General features: G+C 43.3%; 1 protein-coding gene across 4 annotated transcripts in view; it reads right to left on the minus strand.

Annotated features, from left to right (window-relative positions):
• Positions 1 to 8,380: 8,380 nt before the first annotated feature.
• Positions 8,381 to 21,854, minus strand: part of DLC1 (DLC1 Rho GTPase activating protein) — a 429,208-nt gene continuing 415,734 nt past the window's right edge. For all 4 annotated transcript variants that reach the window (XM_028852365.2, XM_001092830.5, XM_015144785.3 and 1 more), the window contains 8 exons: positions 20,719 to 20,878; positions 20,392 to 20,590; positions 18,247 to 18,460; positions 16,955 to 17,069; positions 15,868 to 16,086; positions 14,099 to 14,316; positions 11,263 to 11,436; positions 8,381 to 10,903 (listed from right to left, as the gene is read on the minus strand). In XM_028852365.2, the coding sequence (XP_028708198.2) occupies positions 10,783 to 10,903; positions 11,263 to 11,436; positions 14,099 to 14,316; positions 15,868 to 16,086; positions 16,955 to 17,069; positions 18,247 to 18,460; positions 20,392 to 20,590; positions 20,719 to 20,878 (1,420 nt within the window). In that variant the 3' untranslated portion in view covers positions 8,381 to 10,782. The remainder of the gene's footprint in view (positions 10,904 to 11,262; positions 11,437 to 14,098; positions 14,317 to 15,867; positions 16,087 to 16,954; positions 17,070 to 18,246; positions 18,461 to 20,391; positions 20,591 to 20,718; positions 20,879 to 21,854) is intronic.

The raw sequence follows: 21,854 nt of genomic DNA on the forward strand, positions 1-21,854 counted from the left end.
ACCTTGCCCTGGGCCATGCACTGTGGCTCACGCCTGTAATCCCAACACTTTGAGAGGCTGAGGTGGGTGGATCTCTTTGAGCTCAAGAGTTCAAGATCAGCCTGGCCAACATGGCAAAACCTGTCAAAAAAAAAAAAAAAAAAAAAGAAAAAGAAAAAGAAACCTTATCCTGGTCCTTCTTTTGTTTGCTTCCTTCCAGGACTGCACTGGTTCTTCCTTTTTTTGTTGTTGCTTAAATGAGAGTTTTGTTTTATTTGGAGGATGCTGTTTTTTATATTTCCTGATTTTATCTCTATTTGTTCTTTTCTTGGGATTAAACAGGTTTAGAATCAGAGGAAACTAGGAAGTGAATGAAAGCAAACAAAAGGAGTTAGCCTTTGAAATGGTTTTCTTATTCTGTTAGGTCTCCTATGTCATGAAATGGCTCTGTTCAAAAATCACCAAAAACTGCAGTTCTGAAATTTAAATGCCCACCGGTCCTCTGAAAGGCAGCTTGACCTTAGACTGAATGAGCCACTGAAGTCATTCATGCAAAAGGGATGGAACTCTTGGGTCTCTCAGAGTAGAAGGCCACTGGGTTATGGGATATGCCCGTGGTGGCAAATATTAATCTGATCCAAGAATGTTTGTGGGATTAGGTTAGCTAAAACAAAACCAAAAGCAACCCAAAACCCCCACCAAACCAAGAGCTTTACCCTCATCCTGTCTTACCGGCCAGATCTGCTTTCTTCCAGAATTTTAGTATCTTCTTTCCTTTCCAACAGGTTGTTCAGAAACATATTCTATTTTCAGTATTCTGCATCCTGGGGTGAAATAGTCTCTGGCTCTTTGAGATATTTCAGCATTTTCTTCTTGCTTTAATAATCATTACAGACTGTGTGACTTCGAATTTCCTGCTTTCTTGGAATGATATTAATGATCTATTTATATGTTTACGTTTTGAAACACTGCAACAAAATAGAGCTCTGCTTATCTTTGTTATTGAAAAAAATACATCCTATCTGCTGGCCCCGGAAGTAAGGAAAACTGTTTTCTCTGGGACGGATGTCAAATCCCCCATTTCCTTGATTAATCACCTCCTGTGCTGAGTGCTGGAGAGAGCCAGGAACTGTCACTGTGCTGCAGACTTGGGATTGTTGAAGTGAATGGCCTTGGACAGTCTTGAGATTTAAAAAAAAAAAAAGTTTTTAATGTTTAATTTTTGTGAGTACATAGTAGGTGTATATAGTTACGGAACAGGAGATGCTTTGAGGCAGACATGCAATGTAAAATAATCACATCGTAGCAAATGTGGTGTCCGTCCCCTCAAGCATTTATCCTTTGTGTTACAGAGAAGCTATTTACACTCTTTAGGTTATTTTAAAATGCACAGTTATGTTATTATTGATTATAGTCACCCGGTTGTACTATCAAATAGTAGGTCTTATTCATTCCTTCTAACTATTTTGTTTTGTACCCGTTAACCATATACACTTTTCCCCACTACCCTTTCCAGCTTTTGATAACAATCCTACTACATCCATTAATTCAATTGTTTTGATTTTAAGATCCCACAGCCTTCAGTTTTAAAAACCTTAGAAAACTGCTTTTCACGGAGAACACTCAAATTGTGTGCCAATAATAGTTATTTCACATTTCTTTCTGAGAGGCTTCTAGCCTTGATTAACAGTTATAAATAATACATGTATATACTGAAAATAAGAAAATGAATACATTACTTCCTCGAACAATTATACTGTGTAATATGAGAAATATTTGAAAACTGTGGAAAAGGTGGAGCAGGTTAAGGAATATAACAAAGATCCTTTGGAGGCGAAAGTCTAGAAACCACTAAGGAAGATGCGTCTTTGTCTCAGAATTGTTACTGCTGACTTTTGGGTGCAGACCTCTCTTATCAAACCTGGATCAGGGACTCCTTCCATCAAAGCTGACTCTGGGCTCTGAATGCTGCTGTTGGATGGCCAGTCTTACCAATATGAAAAGAAGCCACGATACCAGAGACAAGGGAACAGACACACAAAATAACAGGAACAGACAGGAACAGACCACAAAATGACAGCTGTGGTTGCTGGAACAGCAATGTCTGTGAGAGTTGCAGCGAGCCAAGAATAGTCTGAATTATTAGGCATTCTTTTCAGATCAGCTGCATCTTTATCTCTAGTCTGGAGATGTGTAGATTCCCTAGCAGCAAACAAAAGAGGTTATCCAACTCTGGCTTGAGAAATGTGGAGGCTGGCCATAGGTGGTAGAGATGCCGTTTTAGTCTTGTGGCAGGCAGAATGGTGAGTTGATGTTATCTGACCTGAAATATGGTCAGTTAGGTTTTTACAAATATTACTGTATTTCCGTTCATTCCTTTTATTTTCTTTCTCTTTCTCTTTTTTCTTTCTTTCTCTCTCTTTCTTTCTTTCTCTTTCTCTTTCTTTCTTTCTTTCTTTCTTTCTTTCTTTCTTTCTTTTTCTTTCTTTCTTTCTCTCTCTCTCTCATTCTTTCTTTCTTCTGTCTTTCGTCTGTCTTCATTTCCTTCCTTCCTTCCTTCCTTCCTTCCTTCCTTCCTTCCTTCCTTCCTTCCCTCCCGCCCGCCTTCCTTCCTTCCTTCTTTCCTCATCTCCGCTCTCTTTCTTTCTTCTTTTTCTTTTCTTTTTTTTGAGAAGGAGTCTTACTTGTTGCCCAGGCCAAAGTGCAATGGTGGGATCCTAGCTCATTGCAGCCTCAAACTCCTGGGCTCAAGCGATCCTCCTCAGCCTCCCAAGTAGATGGGACTACAGATGTGAACCACCATGCCCAGCTAATTTTTATTTTTTTTGCCGTAGAGATGGGATCTCCCTATGTTGCCCAGGCTGGTCTCGATCTCTTAGGCTTAAGTGATCCTCCTTCCTCCATCTCCCAATGTGTTGGGATACAGGCGTGAGCTACCACACCCATCCTATTTCTTAAGAGCTTTATTATATAGGCCAAGAGAGCGATAGGGTTTAGATTGCTTGGAAATATTCTTAGATCTTTGAAATAGCATCTGCATTATACAAATACAGTAGCCATTAGCCACATGAAGCTATTTAAGTTTAAATTAATAAAAGATTAAATAAAATTAAGCATTCAACTCCTCAGTTACACTAGCTGCAGCCACATGTGCTAGCGACCACCATATTAGACAGGGCAGATAAGGAATATCTCCAGCATGGCAGAATGTTCTAAGTACTGCCCTAAAATTTATTGAGTCCATTTGTAAATATTATGTGCTACTATATTTCTTTAAGCTTTCCTATCTCTTTAAACTTTTCCATCTGTAAAATGAGGCTAATAAGTTCTCTCCCTCAAAAGGCTGCTATGAAATTTACTTATTTATTATTTTTTTGAGACAGGGTCTCACTTTGTCACCCAGGCTGGAATGCAGTGGCATGATCACTGCAGCCTCCACTTTTTGGGCTCCAGCAATCCTCCAACTTCGGCCTCCAGAGTAGCTGGGACTACAGGCGGGCCACCATGCCCAGCTAATTTTTTGTACTTTTTGTAGAGATGGGGTTTTGCCATGTTGCCCAGGCTGGTCTCAAACTCCTGCTCTAGAACCATCCACCTGCCTCAGCCTCCCAGAGTGCTGGGATTACAAGGTGTGAGCCACCATACCTGGTACTATGAAATTGAAATGAGGTATTAACTGTATATAAAGCACATATTCTCTTACCCGGTGCATTATAATATTATAATAAATGGTAGCTCACGGCATGTCCATTCAGACTTGGGCCTAACACATTTGTGTTTTAAAAGTGCCTGTAATCCCAAAAGCTTTTGAAATGACCTCCTTGTAAATCAGACTGTTTTTGCAGAAACACATCACTTAGCATGGTTGGTGAGTGCCATTCTCAGAGTCATAAGAAGAGTAAGGTTTTTCCTTTCTGCAGTGTTTTGTATGTATGTATGTATGTATGTATGTATGTATGTATTTATTTATTTTGAGACAGAATCTCACTCTGTCACCATTAGCTGGAGTGCAGTGGCATGATCTTGGCTCACTGCAACCTCCACCTTCCCAGGTCCAAGTGATTCTCCTGCTTCAGCCTGCCGAGCAGCTGGGACTACAGAAGCCCACCACCACGCCCAGCTAATTTTTGTGTTTTTAGTAGAGACGGGGGTTTCACCATGTTGGCCAGGATGGTCTCGGTCTTTTGACCTTGTGATCTGTCTGCCTCGGCCTCCTAGAGAGCTGGGATTATAGGCGTGACCCACTGCTCCCGGCCACCGTGTTGTATCTTAATGGGAAAAAGGCTGGGCACGGTGGCTCACGCCTGTAATCCCAGCACTTTGGGAGGCTAAGGTGGGCGGATCACATGAGGTCAAGACTTTGAGACCAGCCTGACCAACACGGTGAAACTTCATCTCTACTGAAAATGCAAAAATTAGCCGGGTATGGTGGTGCACACCTGTAATCCCAGCTACTTGGGAGGTTGAGGCAGGAGAATCTCTTGAACCCAGAAGGAGGTTACAGTGAGCTGAGTTCACGCCCCGCAATACAGCCTAGGTGACAGAGTGAGTGAGACTCCATCTCAAAAAAAAAAAAAAAAAAAAAAAAAGGAGAAAGAGAAAAGGAAATGAGAAGCCCTTATGAGTTGTAACACTTTTAGCCTTGAACTCCCCTCCCCTTTAAAAAAAAATTCAATGGTTGAAAATTTTGTACAGAAACGTGTTTATTACTATAGGTGTCAACACAGCCTTGAGTCCGCACAGACAAGCCAGCTGTTCTCATGGGAGCTGTGTATATACAGCCAAGATAATTACTTTGGGCTACAGCTACCAACATGATTTAGCAAACTCCCTGCCTGCAAAAGTCTCACCATCCCCTAGAGAATGGGCCCAAACTCATTGCAACTGTGCAGACCTACCTGAGCTTTTCCTGCCACAGGCTTTTTAAGATTTGTTATAATTTGCATTCCTTAGGCAAATGGGATTTAAATTCCTTAGGCAAATTGCATCCTGATGGAACACCAAGATGACATGCATGCCATGATCTCATTGTTTGGGATTTCTGCTTTAGAGTCATTAATGTATGCCTCAACGGGCAGGGGAGGGAAAGCAGCTGGGCTGGGTTCCACTTGGCTTTCCTGAGTGCTCCCTCACAGCTGAATAACCCTTGCTTTTCAAAGCACCTTCACAAATATCCCCGTAGCACTTCCTGATATTCTTGTGTGGTGGGGAGCGCGTTATGGAGTGTTGCAGAAAAGAGTCACAAGACTGGTATTCTGGTCCCGGGTTGCAAGTTAAGAAGCCTGTCAGTGATGTTCTTGTGTGCCCACTAAGAAATGCATGATAAGAGGGAATGGGTGGGCTGTGATCAGACCACATTTGTCATTAACTGTTCTGTTCTTGCGCAAGGGGAGAATCAGGTCCTATGTGTCACAAGGAGGAAAAGCGGAGTCTGTACATTTCAAATCATACATTTGATTTGCTAGACAGAACTACAAATTCTTTCAACCATCAACCTGAAATGAAACTTTCTCCTCCTACTTATCTTCACCGATTTAAATTCTCCTGTCATCTCAGTAATAGGGTGACAGAATTTCCTTGGGACTCTGACTAACGTGGCATAAACCAATAAGTATCTGAGACGGGTCTCAATCAATGTAGATGTTTATTTTGCCAAGGTTAAGGACAATGCCTGGAAGATGGGTCTGTGAATTTCTACAAAGATGATTTTGAGGCTTCAGTATTTAAAGGGGAAAAGCTGGTTGGAGGGGGAAAGAGGGAGGGTATTACTAAATCCACCAGCTGCAAGAGAAAAGGAGCAGGTAGGGGGCTGGGCATCGTGGCTCATGCCTGTAATCTCAGCAGTTGGGAGGTCGAGGCGGGTGGATCACTTGAAGTCAGGAGTTCGAGATCAGCCTGGCCAACATGGTGGAATCCCGTCTCTAGTAAAAATACAAAAATTAGCCGGGCATGGTGGCGTGTGCCTGTAGTCCCAGCTACTCAGGAGGCTGAGGCAGGAGAATCTCTGGAACCCGGAAGGTGGAGGTTGCAGTGAGCCAAGATCGTGCCATTGCACTCCATCCTGGGTGACAAAGTGGGACTTTGTCTTTTTTTTTTTTTTTTTAAATAGCAGGTAGGGGAATAGTCAATTATACCTTTGTCTGGTGCTCAGTAAATGGGCACTTTACATAAGGTAATGTGATTATAGAGTAGTTATCTCCACAGATATTTAACCTTTTATCTGTAGGTATCTGCTTAGGAACAACAAAAAAAAGGCAGTTTCTTGCATGATCAGCTCCCAGCTTAATTGTTTTCTTTTGGCAGAGTGAATTGGTGTCCCAAGTTTCTATTTTCCATTCACAGAAGCTATTTTGTTGTGGACTTTCATGTTCCTAGTTCTTCCTGATTCTAATCCTGCAGCCATGGTGGATTGGTATGCTGAGAAAATTGCCTCTAGATTAGGGAGCGATCAGCAAAGGGCAGATGGTGTGAGGAACGTGGATGTGAGCTCGAATCACAGTTCTCGTTCTTCTGGGTCTGGGGGCTTTAATGAGTCACTAACTCTTGAAGCCAGTGCTCGCCAAACTTTTTGGCACCAGGCGCCGGTTTCGTGGAAGACCATTTTTCCGCGGAGGAGGTTGGGGAATGATTTTGGGATGAAACTGTTCCACCTCAGATCATCAGATCCCAGGGAGTGTGGAGCCTGGATCCCTTGCATGTGCAGTTCACAATGGGGTTCATGCTCCTATGAGATTCTAATGCTGCCCATCCCACAGGAGGTGGAGCTCAGGCAGGAAGTAACGCTAACTGGCCTGTTGCTCGCCTCCTGCTGTGTGGCCTAACAGGCCAGGGACAGGTACCTGTCTGTAGTCTGGGGGTTGGGGACACCTGCTCTAAGTCATATCCTGACCATAGAATGGTAAGGACACATAGGCTTCACGGGGTGCATGTGAGGCTTAAGTAAGCATATGAAAAGAGGATAAAGTGCTGTAAAGACACATGAATGCAGCTGTAAAATCCCCCACATCCCTATCACCCCCCTCTTTCTGCACTCCCGTCTAGTGGTGTTGGAAAGTACCTATATCGGATTGTCTTCCTTCATTTTTCTTTAGATCTTACTTTTCAAAAATTTCAGTTGTCTCCACAGCCCTGAAAAACAAACTTCTTAAAGAATCATGTAATGTGGTTAGATTTGCCCAACTTCTTCCATTCAATTGGTAGATAGGATGCTTGGAGTATGTAAAACAATTACCTTGAGCTTTGTTAAGTCCTTCGCTTCTCCTCCTGAGTGCGTAGGAACCCGTTCTAGTGCTCACCACGTGGCACTGACATTTCTATTTTAAAATCTGTAGATTTTAAAGATTTTAATTCTGCAGATTTTAATTCTGCAAGGGCAGGGTGATGCCGACCTTGCTCACAGCTTGATCTCCAGTGCGGGGTACATAGCTAGTGAAAAACTGACAAAATGCATTAAGCACATAGTAGGTGGTGTGGCAAGAGCAATCTAAACCCACAGTGGGGGCTTGTGAGGGTGGCTACTCCCACCTTGGTAACCTTGTAAACTATTGGGAACCAATGATTCCCGATCTCTCCAAATAACTAAAGTATTAGGTATTCAGGCCTAAGACATTTTGATCTTTATTTTATACAGCTCTGAACAAACCAGGTCTGAAGAGCCAAGTAAAAAAAACCTCCCTGATGTGTGTGTGTGTCCTTTAAAAAATGATAAGGGGAAGGCTGGACATGGTGGCTAATGTCTGTAATCCCAGGACTTTGGGAGGCCGAGATGGGGGATTGCTTGAGTCCAGGAGTTTGAGACCAGCTTGGGCAACATGGTGAAACCCCGTTGCTACAAAAAATACAATAATTAGCTAGGTGTGGTGGTATGCGCCTGCAGTCCCAGCTATTTGAGAAGCTGAGTTGGGAGGATTGCTTGAGCCGAAGAGGTCAAGGCTGCAGTGAGCCTTGATCACACCACTGCACTCCAGCCTGGGCAACAGAGTGAGACGCTGTCTCAAAAACAAACAAACCACAAAACAAAAAACAAAACAAATTATGATAAGGTTAGGGTCCCCCCACCCCCGACCTTTTCCTATGCCCAAAGTAAATATTTGTTGAAATACAACCTCTTCTAAGATAGACATCACATTGTGAGACATGTGATTTGTTAAAATGCCATCACAACCTGTTTAAAATCAGTAGCCATAGTATCTATATGATCTATGTCACCTTCATCAGTTTAAATTTAAGACTCCATCAGGTTAAATAATTTGTGTTTTTCAGTTTAAAACTTAAGATCCCATGAAGTTGGACAATTTCCAGTCTCTGTCATCTGAAAATCAGCAATGAATGAAAGGGAGGCTTTAAGATGATCGGGATCCTAGATGCTCTTCCCTTTGCAATAACAAGCTAATCCAATCAGTTCAGTTTAGCAAATAATAAATTTATTAGGTGCCTACAAGTACAAAATACTGAAAGCTGCTGCAGGGGATTATAAAGATGTGTAGGAGACGAGCCCTGCCCTCAAAGAGCTTACAATCTAGACAATTAGTCACACAAATAAGTTGTGATGGCGCTCTAATTGATCTCAGCAGAGTTCTTGAAAATGTTCATATCCTTCAAATTTTTCAAATTAAATAGTGGGAAAGAGACCTTTTGTGGCATTCGTCGGCGAGCCTGACTCTGCTTGCGAGCATCTTTCTGCTGTTGCACGTTCTTGTCATCCTCTCAGCGTCGTTTCCTAACTGGACCTTTGTTTGGACAGAATCTCCGTGCTTCCTGAACCTTCACCAGGGTTTCCTGTTGGGAGTGGGTGGCTCAGTTGCAGTTTGGCCTTGGAATGATTTGCAGTCCGATTTTTCCTTCAGCAAATCGCTCTTTTGATTGTAGCTGATGCTAAAATGCTATGCTTTGCAATGTGTGGTTTTAAGGGTGGGAGTGAGATGCAATATTAAGGAAGGCAGCCCAGACGTTTCCCTTACTTTAAACATTTAATAGTGCACTTATTGATTATATTCTGTACAGATATAGAGCAAGTTATAAACCTCTTCCTTTTATTTATTTTCTTCACTTAGACTGTATTCACGTAAAGTGTATTTACAATAAGGAGAAAAAAGCCTTGAGGTACAAAACCCAAAAGAATATCTGAGGTATAAATACAAGTATATCTTAAATAATAATCTTTATCATGCTTTATCTATGTTTGAAAGCACAGTGGACATGTTTCTTAATAGAATGGTATATACAACATACAATCTTACAAATCTGGAAGCCATCAAAATTGAATATCCAAGTATATCTTCATGAGGAACACTGATATCCAAAATACTCAAATTTTAAAACTCTAATCTGACCCCCTGCCCCGAAATTCTTCAAAGAACCTTTGAAATAACACTGAAAATGGTAACTACATTATAACAAAATAAAAATCCTTCTTACAACTCTCATTCATACATTATTCACTTTTGATCCATACAAAATAAATTTACTAATACTGTCTCTTGAGTCAATCCTTACCATTCCAGTAAAACCTGAATAAAGACCACCCTTCTAAAAAACTTCACTGGTTTGAGTTGGTTTTCTTGTTGTTTTTTACTATGATTCCTATTTTTCATTACCACTTAAATATATTTCAAGGGCATTCTAAAGGAAAAAAAAGAAAGAAATGTAGGAAAAATAAAATAAGACAAAAGGTCATAAAACCAGAAAACCTATTGATAAGAACAAACCCAATTAATAAACACATGTGGCTTTCGGGAATGCCGTTAACAACCAAAGGCGGGGGAAAAAGCCTTTCCTAGGCGGGTTAAATTTACAGGGATTTCCTTGGGCCACACAGTTTCCTATATTCCCAAACATAGTGTCCTAAAGCGTTTCTGTTACAAACACAAAAATGCAAAGAATTCTAACAGGGAAAACGTTTTGATGCTTGATTTAAGAGTAAGTGTTATCACATTCAGTTTTTACATCTCAACTTAAACAAAACAAAACCCTGTGGATCACAGCCAGTAAGGCCGGAGGGAGCAGTTCATCCCTGAACTAATCCATACTGGTTAAAACTACATCACTATTTGCAATCAGGTCTACAAAGAAACTGCATTTGAAATGGGTGTCAGAGCCAATCTATATTCAATCAAAGTACAAAAGAGGTTGGTGGAGAAGGAATACGCTTAGTAACTTGGAAAAAAAAAACAACAAAGCATAAACGGACAAGGGTGTCGGGCCCCCTTTCTGGGTGGATTCACGGGTAGTCAGATATTCCAGGTTAAACTGAACCTGACGCATCAATCTCCTTCTTGGAGGTGTCTCAGTGTGCCAGACACTGAATCCATCTTAGACATCTATTGCCATTCAGCCAGCAACAAACACACATTCACACTCCTCTGTGCAAACCTTTCTTTGCTCATCTTGGTGAGAAAACACGTCAAAGAGTACCAGCTATTCCAGTGGATACACCAGTCCCTCAGCACACTGCAAATAAAGCGACACAGGTACGCATACACCGATATCACGAGAGAATGAAGTATCTTCATTATCTTCCATAATGTATCTAAAGAGTTTTGCTTCTCAGAAGCAATTTGAATAAGAATACAAATACATTTTTTTTGCACAGTCTTACATATTCCAGTCAAGGTCTATGAATACAGACCCTCAACAAACAGGAAGCAGCTTTAAAAATGTATCAAATTGCTATAGTCAATTCCTACACTCCAGCACGTAGTTTTCTTTGTTTCAGGGTTAGACACAGAACCCATTCTTCAAGGACTGGCAAAGGTTCTAGAAACAAACACCCTGGTGGTGGAAGCGGTTGCTTTGCTTCAGTGATCACCTAGATTTGGTGTCTTTGGTTTCAGTGTTCTGGTTACTGAAGGAATCCCGGATCTTTACAACTTCAGCTGCACACAAATGTCCAAAAGATTTTGTGTACCACTCTGGCATGTGGCCCCTATCAGAGAAAAGAAAGAAAAGCAGATGAATCATTTAAGTTAGAAAGCATGGAAATAAAATGAGAAACGTCTGTTTGCTAGTTCAAATGCATAAAATCTATCACTTCCTGTGGCTTTGAATTCATGGCCAAGCTACCGTATTTGCTTTGCTTTAGAACTACATTTTCTAAGGGATCCAAATTAGGAAGCGGTCGCTGGAAGACCAACAAACATGAAATGCTACTGTATAAACACCACTCTTCATGAAGTCACCAGGAAACAATGATGTGTTCATTTAGGGCATTCTTTGCATTAAACAAAAAGTCTGAATTTCCTTCATGACCCTCACCGTATTAAAAAAATCAGAATCAGAACATACCTTAAGTCAGCTCTGCACATGTAGGTGAGTTTGGATTTTCCTGGCCCACAGGGTTCAATCAAATACCTGGACAAGAGTACATTAACCCTCACACCCACCACAGGAGCCCGATCGTGATCCACGGAGGTCAGTAAAAGGGCACAGGCTCCTTTGGGTAAATTAGTCCTCCAGGTTCTGTAGAGACAAAACCAGAGGCGGAAATGATGCAATTTCATAGAAGCCAAGTTTAAAATCATGCTTCACTCTTCCCTATTTGCAGTGGGGTGATGGGTCAGGCTCAGTGGCTGTGCTGTGTGGCCCAGGCCTAGATAAATGGCATCCTCTAAGCTACTTGCTATGGTGTACATGTGTTCCCCAAAAAGCATGTGCTAGAAACTGAATCCCCAATACAACAGTGTTGGGAGGTGGGGCCTAATGGGAGCTGGATTAATGGCAATTATAAGAGCTTGAGGCTGGGTTCCGTGGCTCACGCCTTTAATCCCAGCACTTTGGGAAGCTGGGGAGGGAGGATTGCTTGAGATCAGGAGTTCAAGACCAGCCTGGGCAACATAGTGAGACCTCATCTCTACTAAAAATAAAAAATATTAGCCAGGCATGGTGGTGTGCCCCTGTAATCCCAGCTACTTGGGGGTCTGAGATGGTAGGATTGCTTAAGCTGTAATCATGCCACTGCACTCAAACTTGGGCAACAAAGTGAGACCCTCTATCTCAAAATAAATAAATATATAAATAAAAATGGCTTAAAGCTGCACATTTTCTCTTTTGCTCTCCCTTGCCCTCTCTTTGCCCTTCCACTATGGGAGGACACAGTAAGAAGACCCTCACTAGGCTGGGCATGGTGGTTCATGCCTGAAATCCTGGCACTTTGGGAGGTTGAGGTAGGAGGATCGCTTGAGCCCAGGAGTTTGAGACCAGCCTGGACAATATGGTGAAACCATGTTACCACCAGAAACAATCAACAAGTTAGCCAGGCATGGTGGCACATGCCTGTAGTACCAACTACTGGGGAGGCTGAGGGGGGAGGATTGCTTGAGCCTGGGAGGTGAAGGCTTCAGTGAGCCATGAGCTTGCCACTGTACCCTGGCATGGGTGACAGAATGAAACCATGTCCCCAAATCAAACAAACAAACAAACAAACAAACAACCGGATGCAAATCCTTGATCTTGGACTTCCCAGCCTTTAGAACCAAGAGCCAAATAAATATCTGTTCATTATAAATTGCCCGGTCTGTGACATTCTGTTAGAGCAGTATTAGTATTATATGCACGAAGACACTATACAAGGACTCCCGAATGAGGAACTCTGTACAGAGTCGCTGTTACAGAGGGTTTATATGCTCAGACAGCCTCCTCTTTGAAAAAAGAGCCAATTTGAAGTGTAGCTTAAAACCATTTTTTCTATTTCACAAATGTCTTGGAACACAGACACCTAAAGGAGCACTGGCTGTTTGAAAAGGTCTGGACTTCCAACATGACATTTCCTCAAAGATTTTTGGAATTCTTCTTTCAGTAATATCTCAAGAGAATTTATGAATTACACATAAATCAGCCTTAACCACATCTCCCTTGGGACTCAAATGTTATTTCCTGGCTTATTCATTCACTAGCTGTTTCTGACAAGAAAATCTATCCTAAAAGGGGCAAAAATCTGCTACCAATGAGCATATTCATTGGAAGGCGCCTCTCTTTCCGAGCTCAGTTACCAAGGAGTTCAAGCCATTCTCAGTGAGGAACACGTTGCTAGAATAAATGTAGATCTGTTTTCCACATGTGAAGGTGTTCACTACTTTTCTGGAGGCATATGTTTTGTTCTGTTTATTTAGAAACAAAGTCTTAGCCGGGCGCGGTGGCTCAAGCCTGTAATCCCAGCACTTTGGGAGGCCGAGACGGGCGGATCACGAGGTCAGGAGATCGAGACCATCCTGGCTAACACGGTGAAACCCCGTCTCTACTAAAAAATACAAAAAACTAGCCGGGCGAGGTGGCTGGTGCCTGTAGTCCCAGCTACTCGGGAGGCTGAGGCAGGAGAATAGCATAAACCCGGGAGGTGGAGCTTGCAGTGAGCTGAGATCCGGCCACTGCACTCCAGTCTGGGCGACAGAGCGAGACTCCGTCTCAAAAAAAAAAAAAAAAAAAAGAAACAAAGTCTTGCTCTGTTGCCCAGGCTGCAGTACAGTGGCATACTCACAGCTCACTGCAGCCTCAAATTCCTGGCTCGGCCGGGCGCGGTGGCTCATGCCTGTAATCCCAGCACTTTGGGAGGCCGAGGCGGGTGGATCACAAGGTCAGGAGATCGAGACCACGGTGAAACCCCGTCTCTACTAAAAATACAAAAAATTAGCCGGGCGCGGTGGTGGGCGCCTGTAGTCCCAGCTACTCAGGAGGCTGAGGCAGGAGAATGGCGTAAACCCAGGAGGCGGAGCTTGCAGTGAGCCGAGATCGCGCCACTGCACTCCAGCCTGGGCGACAGAGCGAGACTCCGTCTCAAAAAAAAACAAAAAAAAAAAACAAAAAAAAATTCCTGGCTCAAGAGATCCTCCTGCCTCAGCCTCCCGAGTAGCTAAGACTACAGGCATGCACCACAACATCTAGCTAATTTTTAAAAATTTTTTGCGGAGATAGGGTCTTGCTATATTGCCCGGGCTGGTCTTGAACTCCTGGCCTCAAGTGATCCTACTGTCTTGGCCTCCCAAAGTGCTGGGATTACAGGTGTGAGCCATCATATGCCTGGCCTCTACTTTAAATAATTATACCATCTTGTAAGATCAGTGACATATAGGCTTGGTTCATATATGGAGTCATCTTTGTCACAAAAAAACAATTTGGAAGTGCTCACCTTAAAACAACGTAGTCTCGAGCAGGATGAGGTGCCATACTGTTTTGGACATACTGGTAAATTTCAGTTTGGCTGTCCAGAATTTCAATCACTTTTGAATCCAACAGGTCTACATCCCAGAGGTGCTGTTCTTTAAGTAGGCGCTTTAAGATTTCCTCTGGCACAGCAGGGACTTCAATGGTTGACCTCCAAAGCCTCAGAGGGGGTCCTTCACTCACCTGGAAAGAGGATATATTTCTCAGTGCCAAGGCAATCCGTACACACCTAGTTTTTGAAGTCAAATTGTTAGTTAGACTAACAATTTTAGTCACATATAATCAATGTTAATTGATTATATAAATCATATAAACAATATAATCAATATATAAATATTGGAGGGCTAATAAATCTATGACTTAAATAGGCTGCTATCCCTAGGCCTTAAGAGCAAGCCAGAAAGTGAACAAAAGCTGTTGTCAACTCTGGTCAAAATTATGACATTTGGGCTGGGTGCTGTGGCTTATTTCTATAATCCCGGCACTTTGGGAGGCTGAGGTGGGTAGATCATCTGAGGTCAGGAGTTCAAGAACAGCCTGGCCAACATGGTGTAACCCTGTCTCTACTATAAATACGAAAATTAGCCAGGCATGGTGGCAGACACCTGTAAGCACAAGTACTCGGGAGGCTGAGGAAGGAGAATCACTTGAAACTAGGAGGCGGATTTTGCAGTGAGCCGAGATCACACCACTGCACTCCATCCTGGGTGATAAGAATGAAACTCCATCTCAAAACAAAACAAAACAAATTATGACATTTGTTTTGTTTTTCTGGGACCTGTATCAGGGTGTATGCAATAAAGAAATATCAGTCACTGGCCGGGCGTGGTGGTTCACGCCTATAATCCCAGCACTTTGGGAGGCGAAAATAGGCAGATCACAAGGTCAGGAGTTCGAGAGCAGCCTGGACAATATGGTGAAACCCCATCTTTTCTACTAAAAATACAAAAATTAGCCAGGCATGGTGGCGGGGGCGGGTGCCTGCAGTCCCAGCTACTTGGGAGGCTGAGGCAGGAGAATTGCTTGAACCCGGGAGGCAGAGGTTGCAGTGAGCCGGTATGGCGCCACTGCACTCCAGCTTGGGCGACAGAGCAAGACTCCATCTCAAAAAAAATAACGAATAAAAAATAAAAAATAAAAAATCAATCATTTACACTCATTTCCAAAGCCTGCAAGGCCACCCAGCCTACTCCCATTGTTCATGTATTTTCAAGATGGTAGAGGCAGCATCAACATACACCTCCGATGGACCTATCCTGCTGAGCCTTACGAGATACCTCTGCCCTCAAGATGTTTACTAGTCCTAACTGGAATTAATTTCCCCCTAAGGATCCCTGCTCATTAAAGGGCCAAGAGAACAGTAAGAACAGAGAAGAGTGCAAAGGGTTTCTGACCAAATTATGGAAAAATCGAAGCGTGTCATAGGATGTTCCACAGCTCAATGCCATTAGCAAAACATTCCAGGGAAGTCTAGTGTGATTCTGCAGAGCCAAAGGACTTCATTAGAAATAGTTGAAATCCTCTCCCAAGTGTTACACGGGATGAAAATTACTCTTCCTTTGCCCGGTTTCCACTCTTACCAGGGGGATCTGACTCACCCGGGTGCCCAGCTCTACAAGGCAGGGTGTGGGCTACAGATCCCCAGAGAGATTAGTTGGCAAAAGCATGTTATCTCTGATGGACCCAAGCCTCGACGCCTGGACTGAACTAGCCGACAACAGGGTGAAGCCTTACCTTCTTATAGGACAGCTCAGCCTGCTCCGAAGTGGAGTAGCTGACCCAGCCTTTAAACTTCTCTTTGACTTCTTTAAACAGGCCATCCACACAGTCCTGGAGGAAGTGTTGGTAGTCAGCTGACTCATCATTTCCCAGGTGCCCGAGTGCCTCCAGCGTGAGGGGCTTCAGCTCTTGTTCAGTATAGGAATTACGACATCGGCTCATTTCCTCGGGAACCTGTGCGGAACGTGACAGACAGAAAGGAGGTGGGTCCGCCTGTACTCAATCTCAACGCCCATCAGTGGAAAAGGCTAGGCAGGAACAGTGGCCTGGTCCTTAAAGCAGCACAGGCATCTTTCCGCCAGAGGTGGGCTATCATGCTGACCTCACGTGGTACCATGAGGATATGAATAGATCACCTCCATAAAGGTATCTGAAATCTTATTCCCATGTAAGGTCTTCTTTGGAAAGTTAAGAGTAGGGGGAGTGAATTACATTGATCAAAGCAGGTTTCTCAGATACAGAAGTGGATACAGAAGTTTAATTCCAGATAATTTGTTGCCTTTTTTTCTTTTCCTTTTTCTTTCTTTCTTTTTTTTTTTTTGAGGCAGAGTCGCATTCTGTTACCCAGCCTGGAGTGCAATGGCAGAATCTTGGCTCATTGCAACCTCCATCTCCCTGGGCTCCCGTGATCCTCCCATCTCAGCCTCCCAAGTAGCTGAGACTACAGGTGCACACCACCATGCCCGGCTCATTTAAAAAATTTTTTTTTGTAGAGATGAGGTCTCATCATGTTGCCTAGGTTGGTCTTGAACTACCGAGCTCATGTGATCCACCAGCCTCAGTCTCCCAAAGTGTTAGAATTACAGGCGTGAGCCACAACGCCTGGCTGCTTTTCCTTTCTAACTAAAGGGACAATTTCATTAAGCATAATTAACTCTAGCTGATACATTATAATATATGTAAATAAGACATTCTCGGCTATTTATACCATCTCCAGCTGTGGAAAAGGTCTTCAGGTAAGACATGAACAAGTATCAAGCCTAAGACTTTGTACCTATTCACATTATCCTTAATAAAGGAGCCAAGCTTCTCACTTCCTTACCTGGAAAAGCTTCTTGCACTCGGCGATCATATGGGCCAGCCCTTGAGTGGCAGCTAGGTTTTCATTCAAATCTTTCTGATCTGGTTTGCCCAAACTTTGTTTTCTTTGCATTACCCTAGATAGAAGAAATACAGGAGGGGAACAGTTCAAATATTTATATATTTTTCATCCAGGTATTATTCCAGGAAACCCAAAGAAAAGAGAAAAATTTTTTTTCACTGGAACCTGTTTATTGTTCAATTCATTAAGAGTGTTTTTACTTTGCTCACCAGAGTATCTCAGAGTTTTGTCAACAACACACAAAAAACATTAAAGAGATATGCTTTTGATGAAATCAAGGTGATTAAAACCATTTTATTAAATAGGTTCCTATTGGGAACAGGGCAGCTTGGAGGGGCAGTGTTTGCGTGGTAGGGGAGCAGCTTCTGAGAAATGTGGGAAAGGAGTCCCTGGGAGTTGGAGTAAACGGTGTCACCGTCTTTACCTGCCTGAATACACAGGCCCCCTCCCACAGGGTGAGGGCTAAGTCCATTGTTTCCTTGAGCTTTTGTCTTCATCTTATTTGATCTCTCTCCTGTACTCATCTCTAGTTCTGTATCCCATTACAGTTGGATTGCCCCAGTCAACTTTAAGAACTATTTAAATGTGGCCAGGCACAGGGGCTCATGCCGTAATCCCAGCACTTCGGGAGGCTGAGGCAGGTGGATCATGAAGTCAGGAGCTCAAGACCAGCCTGGCCGACATGGTGAAACCCCGTCTCTACTAAAAATACAAAAATTAGCCAGACATGGCAGCGCATGCCTGTAGTGCCGGCTACTGGGGAGGCTGAGGCAGGAGAATGGCTTGAACTTGGGAGGCAGAGGTGGCAGTGAGCTGAGACTGCACCACTGCACTCCAGCCTGGGCGACAGAGCGAGACTCCATCTCAGAAAGAACTATTTAAGCATACATTTAAACACTGTACGACTTTCAAAAGCAACCTAACCTTCACTAGCATAACTAGGCCCCAGGCCTCTAGCTAAGAAATACTTTTCAAGTTCCTTTAGAGCTGAGGAAAAGGATCAGTTGGATGGATTTAGTCTGTGGGGGTTAAGTCCCGTGAGACTGTTTTCTCATGGACACCAATAGACCAGTCTCAGGCATGTCTTTATTAGCAGTGTGAGAATGGACTAATACAGCGGTCTAACTTTCTTCCTTGTTTCGGGAAAGACTCCCACAAAACCACAAATACAGAGAGTCCTAGAAGAACGCAGGCTGCCCCCTCTGTGTACACACCTCCCATGCAGCCCGTACCTGGGAGAGGAATTCTCTCTCTTCAGGGTATTGAGATGGAAGAGGGAAGGCGCTAAGCACACGGCCAGGTTGGTTGGGGTCATCTGGTTTTCTTTTACGGCCGCTGTGACATCGCTCAAGAAATAAAGCAGGGTCTGCAGAACCTCCCGGTTCTCGTCAGGCAGCAGCATGATGGCAGCCTTGATGGCCTGCAGGCGCTGGTCCTTGGGCACATCTGCACGACACCAGCACTTTCCCCATCAGCTTGGTGAATTTGCATGGATATTGCAAGGAAATGTCCCAAAGCAAGTATCGGCATCAAATACCTCAGCCCAGTACTGAACAAGCACTTGTAGAAAGTGTACTAGAGGTGAATACGGTAAAAGTTATGAATTGCCACTGGCGTCACTACCCTCAAGTATTTCCTGCCTCGTGAAGGAGTGAAAAAAATTTTAAACACCCACGATACCCACACACTCTTAAATCCACCTCAGAGTTCGGCTCTAGAGGATGCCTGTTCTTTTAGTTTACAGAACAGTTTTTTCTTAACGACGCATGAGAAAAAAAAATCCCTAATTTACCAATCTCAATTACTGAAAACACTATACACTTTTGTTTAGTGTCGATGAAAAATCTTGTCTGAAATATGTACAAGAACGTAAGAACGGAGATCTCTCAGCCTTGAGTACAAAATGTTCAGTATCTCTGGAGGTTTTCATGAGTTTAACTGATTTGTTCATTCTTGAAATGGGAAAAGCAAGCTGCTAAAATACTCAGTTCTGAACTGAATTGAACTGAAAATATTCAGTTTAATTAATACATAGAATACATTGAATTAGTAATATCTTAAGTTTTTAGAAAGCATGCTTGAGAGGCTGTTATAAAAATGCATATGAATATGCAAATACATAAAAATGCAAATAAACCCATAAACAATCTACATGTAGAAAATGCTGATCCCAATCGTCAGGTCTCCTTGAATAGACAACTCTTTAAAAGAGCGTGTGGTGGAAAAATCAAGTCACTCAAATGTAGCTCCATAGGACAAACTGATTAAACAGCTCCATGGTTACAACACATAACAAATACCTTGGCAAGGAAAATGTGACCTGTGTTTTTATAAAATATGAAAGGATGAAACAACTAATGAAATAATCCAGACCAGCTCCATTTCTCATAAAATGAAGTCCACTGTGCCAGTCCTAGAGACAATTCGAGCGCTAAGAGAGGCTGCTTTTAAATTACATTGCTGTAATACCACACTGAGCCAAGAAAAACACAAGGCTGTAAAAGCCATAATCCTGAACTTGATCATTAATTTAGACAACTGTTTGCTTTAAGCTTTACATAAAAGTAAGAAGGGCATGGGTATTGTTTTCCCAAGTATTTCTGGCAGAAACTGAGATGAATAACAGAAGAAGATTATGTATTCATTTTACAGCAAGATAAAACACACAGACCCGTGAAATTTTAAATCCAACAGCCCAGCAAGAGGGAGGTGAAGCAACTGAAATTTCTGTAGACAAGGTGGAGAGAGAAAGAGATCTTGGTACCTGATCTTTATCTGAGTGCCCAGATAACACTGTTCTAGAAACTAACGAAAGCCTAACTTGGATCTGCTGGTAAAAACGTACAGTTGCATCAGTCATTAGAGACTGGGAAATTTATTTTCGCATCATTCAGTAACTATAGAGAAACCTGTTCCACAAACAAGGAGGCAAGGAAGAAAGTGATGACATGGGTTTCCAAGAGGTCACCATGCAGACCCTCTTGTCAAAAGAACGCTATCAAGGCCAGGCACGGTGGCTCACACCTGTAATCCTAGCACTTTGGGAGGCCGAGGTGGAAGGATCACTTGAGGTCAGGAATTCGAGACCTTCCTGGCCCACATGGTGAAACCCCGTCTCTACTAAAAATACAAAAATTAGCCAGATGTGGTGGCGCCCTCCTGTAGTCCCAGCTACTTGGGAGGCTGAGGTGGGAGAATTGCTTGAACCTGGGAGGCAGAGGTTGCAGTGAGCCGAGGTCACGCCACTGCACTCCAGTCTGGGTGACAGAGCGAGACTCCATCTCAAAAAAAAAAAGAATGCTATCAAGGAAGCTACAAGCTTCAGTGGGTCCTATTTTTCCCCGACACCAACAATCTTAAGATCAAAGGACACTCACATTGGTAGATCTGTAGAAAGGTTTCCGAGAGTTTGTTCGTCATTAGCGGCTCAGGAAGATCTCGAAAATACTGCTTCAGCATGTCTGCCACGTCATAAGCAGACTGTCCTTCGTAGTTGACACAGTCTACCGCACCTTCATTCATCTGGCGCAGAGCCTGAATCCGGGACTTGACCCCCGATTTTCTGAAGAGCCCAACCTGTCGGAAGAGCAACACTAAGTGTGGGGTACATTCACATGGACGCAGTGTTCACACCACACAACTAGAAGACGCCGCACGTAATCCGAGCTCCCCTGAGTGTGCGGACCCGCAGGCAGCACTCTCACCTGATCCAAACAATGGTTCCGGAGGTATCGCATGGCCTGCTGGATGCTCTGAGGCAACGGCTGTCCTGTGCGCTGCACGTTGACCGTCAGTGGGACCCCGAACACACTCCGGTCCTTGTAGTCTGGAACCTTGATCCTCTTCATGAACTTGGGCACGGCCCTGTTAAAGAACACAGACATGCTGGTGTCGGGGGAGACATGTTCGCTTGTCTGTCTACACTTGTCCACTTCTGCAGGTAAACCCTGTGGGCTCCAGATCTGTGCTAATATGGTGGCTACTTAAATTTAAATTAAACAAAATGACAAGTTCAGTTCCCCAGTGGCTCTGGCCACACTTCAGGTGCTCCTTCGCCTTTTGTGCTCAGTACCTACTGTATTGGCTTGTGCAGATAAAGAATGTTCCTATCATCCAGACAGTTCTCCTGGACAGTGCTGTTCTAGATCTTCTAAGAGCTGGGGTTGTGAGGTTCAGTCTCATTTCCTCAGTTGGGAGTGTCTTTCCACCTTGAACCTGGAGAATTGGAGTCTACAGTCTTAAGGAAGCTGATGGATTTCCTCATAGAATGGCGGTAGAGGAAGGAACAAGCAGAAAACAACGTATAATATCCTAATGAGGTGCTTCTGATAGAGTGTGAAAAACAAGGTCTCTTTTGTCTTGACAAAAGGATAAGAATCACTTCTGAGTTCTTGATGAGATCCAAAGCATTTAGGGTCAAAAGATGCACGTAATACAGGATGGGAAAACAGCAATGAGAGCCTAACACAATGACAGCCAACTCCAGAGCTCAACAGTGAATGACCTGAAGTCAAAATAAATTCTCCTGCTGATGACCCGCAGAACATTACATTTTTAGGTTTCTAAAGGAAGATGGAAAAGGAACAATGGGGGTTTTGTGAGCCAACCCCAGGCTCTCTGGTGTCCTGAAACCAGGTCCACCCCAGCAGTATACGCAACAGCAGGAAACCCATGTCATGCATTTCAGGCTGTCAAGCAGAAATTCCAGCTCTCCAAATGACCTCTCTGAACAGGACCCGAAAGGGCAAGGCCAAACAGGAAAAGAACCTTGTGTAGGATTCCTCCCTGCTCCACAGATCCCACCATGTGAGGTTTTTACAGTTAGTTTTGAGTCACTGGA

This window comes from Macaca mulatta, chromosome 8 (genome assembly GCF_049350105.2).
Source record: "Macaca mulatta isolate MMU2019108-1 chromosome 8, T2T-MMU8v2.0, whole genome shotgun sequence".
In the NCBI taxonomy this organism is placed as follows: Eukaryota; Metazoa; Chordata; class Mammalia; order Primates; family Cercopithecidae; genus Macaca; species Macaca mulatta.